The sequence below is a fragment of the Rutidosis leptorrhynchoides genome, chromosome 10 (genome assembly GCF_046630445.1).
Source record: "Rutidosis leptorrhynchoides isolate AG116_Rl617_1_P2 chromosome 10, CSIRO_AGI_Rlap_v1, whole genome shotgun sequence".
NCBI lineage: Eukaryota > Viridiplantae > Streptophyta > Magnoliopsida > Asterales > Asteraceae > Rutidosis > Rutidosis leptorrhynchoides.
This window is the reverse complement of record NC_092342.1, coordinates 264,127,452-264,133,937: the sequence shown is the minus strand read 5'-3', so window position 1 is coordinate 264,133,937 and position 6,486 is coordinate 264,127,452. Positions and strand designations below refer to the sequence as shown.

Here is a 6,486-nt window from a genome sequence, read left to right as displayed (position 1 = left end):
GCTCTAGTCCATAAGCTCCAGCTCCGGCTATAAGCTCCAGCTCCAGGTAGCTTCATCCAAACACACCCTAAAGAGATTAAAGAGAGAGAATAGTTGAGATGTTGAAGGTATAAAATAAAGAAGTAAAAAAGCAAAAAAAAAAAGGTAATTAGCTATTGTGACAACACAATTTTAGAAATAAAAAATTCAAACGGTCATTTTTTTCCACCGTCAAGCACACGACTTCGGCCACCGACGATGGAATCGACGCCGGTCCGGGGTTAACCGATGATCCATCCTGGCGTCGGTTTAAGGCGACGGCAAATAAGGACTATGGGACTAGTGCTGTTACAGTCGGTCTTGGAGGCAAAATGAAAATTGTCTGAACAAAAATTGAGGGAAAAGGGTCTCCACTCAAAAACACTTTAAAAACTCCCTCCAAAAACCAACAAAATTATACAGTTCACATTTGCCATTCAACACAAAGCAAACAATTCATACAGCTACATAACCCTAAACCTTAATTAAATCAGTAATTAAAAATTGAATCCATATCGTGATGTCAACACACGGTGATGATCTTGATCTTCTTTTATCACTTCAAGATAAGGTTCTTGAAACCCCTCCTTCATCTCCCCCTCATTCACCTGGTAATTTATATAATTATGTTTCAATTTTTTCATTTTTGGTTTAAATCAATGTGCTTTTTATTGAATTTTTGATTTACGTGAATGAATTTGGTAACCCATGTCATAGACCCTAATTTTCATTTAACCTAATTTTAATGCACTTATTCATCTGTAAATCTACGTTTCAATCTCAACACACACACACACACACACACACACAGACACAGTATCTGGATCCAGTTAGAATGCAAGTATCTGTGAAAATGTGTGAGAAGACAAGTATTCAATAAATTTGATATGGTACATGATATCAGTATTAAATTAAGAGGATCTTATAAAATTTAAAAATGCGATCAAAATCAATACATTTGGTGATATATTATTTTTTACTCTTCTTACAATACAAAAAGTTAAAGTGTGAATAATTTGAAGTGTTTTAACCTTTGAGCTTTGTGATGATGTATGAACACAGCATTATCTGATGAGGGGTCAGGTAGAAAGAGGGGAAATGGAGACATGTCTGTATTTCGGACTGCCGTTGAGGATTGTTTAGATTACGAGCCTGCAACTTCTAAGAAGAATATCGATGCCGGCCGTGTAAAGAGTTCATCAAAGGATGTTAATGTTGAAGAATTTTCGGGTTTGAGAATCCGGTAAGTAACTTGTACGTAGTAGTTCTTATTCGAAACGGATTATGTTTGTTAACCATGTTTATATTGAGTGACTGTTTGTTCGGATTTAGTTAATGATCCCAAAACCTATACTTGATGTCAAGATTGTAAAAGTTGCTAGTTGGGGACGAGTCATTCGGGACCTTGGAGGATCGAGTCGGGGATGAGACAGGGACGAGTTGGGCGTTGACCAATGTTGACTTTTAGTAGTAAATAAATTAAACATATATGTATTACACATAAATATATCAAACATAAAACATAAATATTTCAAACATGGATATATGACACAAAATCTAATTTTAAAAATATAAACTTCTTTACCTAACTATGACTTTGACCAACTTAGACTCGACTCGTCCCACTTGGTCTGACCTTGACCCGACTTTTTACCGTTGACTGATCTTAAGACGTTTTTGGGCAAGTCGGGACGGGCTACTCTACCAAACACCTAAATACATATAAAAAACTAACATCTAACAACTTCCAACTATCAGCTAACAACTACCAGCTACCAGCTAGTTTTGCCAAACATGCCCTTTAATGTGCTCCTTTTCTGCTTTCAGGAATCAGTTGGTCTCACGAACAGAATTGAGTGATCGGTTTGCAGATATTCGATTTGTTCGCTTACCATCAATAAAGTACATCACAACACTCTTTTAACATTTTCGTTCTTTTCCATATAACATATACTCAATACTACAACCAATGTGGTATATTTCAGGAATCTTTTATCAGGGGATACTCTATCCGGTTGTTGGGCAACTGTTGGAGTTTTATGTGAAAAGGGTCCGATAAGGACAAGTTCTACTGGGAAACCGTACGTTATTTGGGAGATCGGTTGTTTAAATGACAAAACCGCTTCTCTGTTCTTGTTTGGAAACGCTCATCAAAAGAATCTTAATGCCGAAGTTGGAACAGTATTTGCTCTTTTCAATTGCGGTGTTCGCAAGAACAACTCAAAAGTGGTATTAGTTCTCAACGCATCAGCAATATATTATTTCTTTTGGTTGTTGTTGGTGCTTTTTAATGTGTATCCGCATGACAATTATTAACTTGTGTCTGCATTTTTTTTTTCCTCAGAAAGAAGGGTTTACTTTGACAGTTTTTTCTGCTCCCCAAATGTTAGCAGTGGGAACTTCTGCTGATTTTGGACAGTGCAAAACCTGTGGACAAGCTATTAATAAGTATGTTTCTATGTTTCATCTAGTTATGAATAGCCTTAAGTTACCCCCTTTATAAATTGGTATACTTATAGTCAAGGTTGAAAAATACGAGACGGAGACGAGTCGGTGAGGACCTTGAAAGCTCGATTCGGTTGAGACGGGGTCACGACGGACGTTCTCCAACGTTGACTTTTGAATATAAATATATTAAATATAAATGTTTCAAACATAAATATTTTACACGTAAATATTTTAAACATAGATGATCTACAAATAAGATGATGTGATGTTAGTTTGAATAATATATAGGTTTTTTATAAATATGTGTAGTGATATATCCACCTTCAATTTTCATAAATCCACTTACTTTAATGCATTAAGTAGTTGTATTGTAAATACACGTAAAGCGTGATAAAAATGGATTTATTAAAAATAAAAGTGGAAATATCAACACACATAGTATTTGTTGATTTATCTTTAAAAGATACTATGTAAGTCCGTGTTTTTTGCATCCAATTTTTTAAATGGGCTTGAGATTTTCGTTTACACTAGAACAAGGCTTGACAAAAAGTCGACTTTGACCGACTTTCACCTGACTTTTTAGCGTTGACCTACTAATTGTAATTGGACATTTTTGGGTGAAACAGGACTGACCAGTCACCAGTCCGCCGCTATGGCCGTTTGCAACCATGCTTATAGTAGTTGCCTCTTTAAAACTTCTGCTCCTTTTTAATCATCATTTATATAAATTATATAAATAAACGGTCATAACTCAGTAACTAGTAAGTCATAAGTTATAGGAAAAGGGAGAAATTTTTCTCATACCTTAACCATATTCACAAACTACACAATGGATATACAGTATCCAACTCCAGCTTCTCTTTATATTTAATCACAACTGCCTAAATACTTTTTTTTTTTTTTTTTAATAATATTTTGGTGCATTCTAGGCGTTCTGGAATCTATTGCAAGAACCATAAAAAGGTACATATCTGATCCTTTTCTTTTTTTGTTTACTAGTTATGGAAACATATTACTTTTACTTACTTATGATGTCTTCATAATTTGACGACAGAATGCTTCAGCAAAATATTCAAGTAAAAGAGCAGAGTTCATGGGAGGGTATGAAAACAGCTTTTCATTTGTAGCTTTTAATGGGTGTTTCGATGCACGCATATAATATAATTATCGGATAATGAGTAATCATAATCAACATTGTGGTATAGGAGAGAGTGTTAGACATTGTAGTAATCACTGCCATTGGTGTTAAGTTTTTAAAAGTTTTAATTAACACATAGAAATAATCAGATAATCATAAACAAAAGCACGTTATGTGTACATATTGTTTTTATTTATCAAAATGCTCATCCAAACACCCCTTGCTGATAAGTTCTTTTTAGTTTCATTGTATTTCAAAACATTCTATCCTGTCTTCACACAATTGCCAACTGGGATGACATATAAACGTGTTCATTTTTTCGATTTAGGAATCTAAGAACAGCCTTCAACTTCAACGACAGAATGCAATCAGAAGGCATCTACATGGTTGAAAACCAGACAAATGTAACAACAAAGCCTGGACAGCCGAAGAAAGTTTTGTCTGTCGAAGGGTTACGGAGGGCGTTAAGGTATTCTTTCTAAATATCAGCTTTCAGAGTTACACTAAATTCAGAATCTTGAAGTCACTTAGCATATCCATTTTGTGGTTACCATTATCTATGTAACAACCCTTCCAACATCGGATAGAGAAAAGAATTATGAGCCGCTTATAGTCCTAAAGTATTGACTATCTAATATCGCTTACCATGATTTTTAGTTAAAACCTGGAGATATATGGTTAGTCCAATGCTTTAGCTTTGGGGGTGTATAATATCGATCTTGGGGCGCGTTACAATCTTTAGTTATGTTAGTCTAATTTACCCAAAAAATCATGGACATGTAAAAATGTTCAATTGTTGTTTTAGTGCATCCTTTGAATTTGTTAATTTATGGTGATCTATATCTGATCAATAGTTCCGGTATAAATTGGTAGCCACATAATGATGAATATTAGAAAAAATTTATAAGAAATGACATACCTTATGCTCATGTGTTCCTTCAAGAACTAAACTATCTACCCGTGTAACAGTAATGCAGGAAAAGTGACAACTAACGTTTATTCACAAGGAATAAGATTTCTATCTGAAGTAGCCGGTATGTTTGGTGCGCTGTTAAATTTGTAATATTTTTTTTTTTTTTTGTTTATATTGTTCACTATATAGTCTTTCTAACAGGGAACTCTAGTTCAAGTTTAAACCAACAGAGCAATAGCTCAGATAAAAGGTAACAACTCATGATTCCTTCATTTGCGTGCTTCCTTTTTTAAAAAAGTTATCGTCGTACTAATTTCTTGTTATTTGTGGTTTTTGGATATCAAAGGAAATCATCGGCTGTAGGGTCAAATATTCCCGAGGTTAAAACAAGTCAACAACTAAACGCGAAGAGAGTAAAGATTGAAAACAGTCAAATGTCAACAGCAAAAGTCAAACAATGTACATCAAAGAGAATAAATATTGAGAACGGTCAAACGTCAGCTGTTAAAGTCAATCATGGTACAGAAAAGATGGTCGAGTTAGAAATTGTAAGTTCGGATGATGAGTTCTGAGTCTACTGTTAAGATATTAATATGCTGTTGAGAAGATAGTTTACATCCTTAAGTTATCAGCAACTAGTTTTAGAACCAGTGTGGCTGTGTACACTGGCTTGATTAACACTCATTTAAGCTATTAAACTGTCTTTAGATCATTTATCCCTTTTCAAATGTTTTTACATATCCCTGCGTGACCCGGTACCTTTGATCCTACATGAACCTGCGTGACCAAAATAACCCGGAAACATATTGTCAATGTTGTTAATAATCTCGCCAACGTGGTAAGTTTCGTGTCATCTGCATATTGCACGTTGTTGGGTCATATTTACATAACCCGGTTCATACTTTTATCTGAAATTTTTGATACTGTTATTTGAAATTTCAGTTTGACTTTGACATGTAAGTTCTTTCTTTCATAGTTTCATGTTTGTATATTGGAAGGGCAGGTTTAGGACTTTATGTGATTAAACATGCAAAACACTTGACTAATATGGATCTTGTGATTGGGTGAGCTATATTCTGAAATAATGGTATGATTAAACTCAAGTCATAGGCTGACCTTGTTTACAAAATCAAGAACGCATTCTTCAAGCAAAGGAATTTGTTTGATTCACATTTAAAAGACGTCATCTACAGTACATCTATACATACATAATTTACTATTTTTGGAATATTCATTATCATCCTAAATACATATATACATATACATTTACATGTCCCATACATTATACAAAGTATTATTGAATATAAAGGTTGTGAAGTATATAATTACGTAGACGTAGATATTCATGAATTCAGATTTTATATGTAACTAATAATATATATATTCTGAGAGTTTTTTTTGTCATTAATTTAATACAATTCAAAATGCGTCATCTATCATACATAGTCAAAGGTTGCTTCGAGCCACATAGTGAAGTTACTTACAATCGGTGATAGATTGCATCAAAACATACGTAATATACCATATAAACATAAAGATTGTGTACTTATATTTGTCAAAATATATGTCAACTGTAACTAACAAACGATTATTACACGTTCTTGTGGTTTGATTTTCTCATGTTATATTTCATTTGCAACATTCTTTTTTTATTCTTTCATTTCATACTAGAAAATTAGTTAACAGTTTTTGAATTTTAAATAGATGTCCGGTAATAATACACTTATTCTAATGAATATGCATTGATGAATTAAAATTAAATAAACCTGAATATATAAAAATTAAATAAAATATTAAATATAAATATGAATATAACATCTTATTCCTATATGATACAATGTCATCTAAGATGCGAGTATCAACCTATCAACAATCATCATCTAAAACAAAAAAAGTCAAACGAAAGTGTGAATTGTAGTTGGTTGGATAGGGTCGATGATCGATGCACATGGGAGTTGGTTGTTTCTAA

The 6,486-nt window shown here is 33.4% G+C and overlaps 1 protein-coding gene across 1 annotated transcript; it reads left to right on the top strand.

Annotated features, from left to right (window-relative positions):
* Positions 1-538: 538 nt before the first annotated feature.
* On the top strand, positions 539-5,089 carry LOC139871016 (uncharacterized). The gene is made up of 11 exons (XM_071858768.1): positions 539-646; positions 1,095-1,261; positions 1,846-1,920; positions 2,004-2,244; positions 2,363-2,466; positions 3,396-3,429; positions 3,521-3,567; positions 3,933-4,073; positions 4,574-4,647; positions 4,719-4,767; positions 4,864-5,089. Exons 1-11 carry the CDS (start codon positions 539-541, stop codon positions 5,087-5,089), a joined length of 1,266 nt encoding a protein of 421 aa, XP_071714869.1.
* Positions 5,090-6,486: the final 1,397 nt, after the last annotated feature.

What these genes read in the sequence shown, in the direction of transcription:
- LOC139871016 (XM_071858768.1), top strand. Translation starts at nt 539, where the DNA reads ATGTCAACACACGGTGATGATCTTGATCTTCTTTTATCACTTCAAGAT. An exon ending in CTGGTAATTTATATAATTAT is followed by an intron (nt 647 to 1,094) that starts GTTTCAATTTTT and finishes TTATCTGATGAG; the next exon opens with GGGTCAGGTAGAAAGAGGGG. An exon ending in TTTTCGGGTTTGAGAATCCG is followed by an intron (nt 1,262 to 1,845) that starts GTAAGTAACTTG and finishes TTCTGCTTTCAG; the next exon opens with GAATCAGTTGGTCTCACGAA.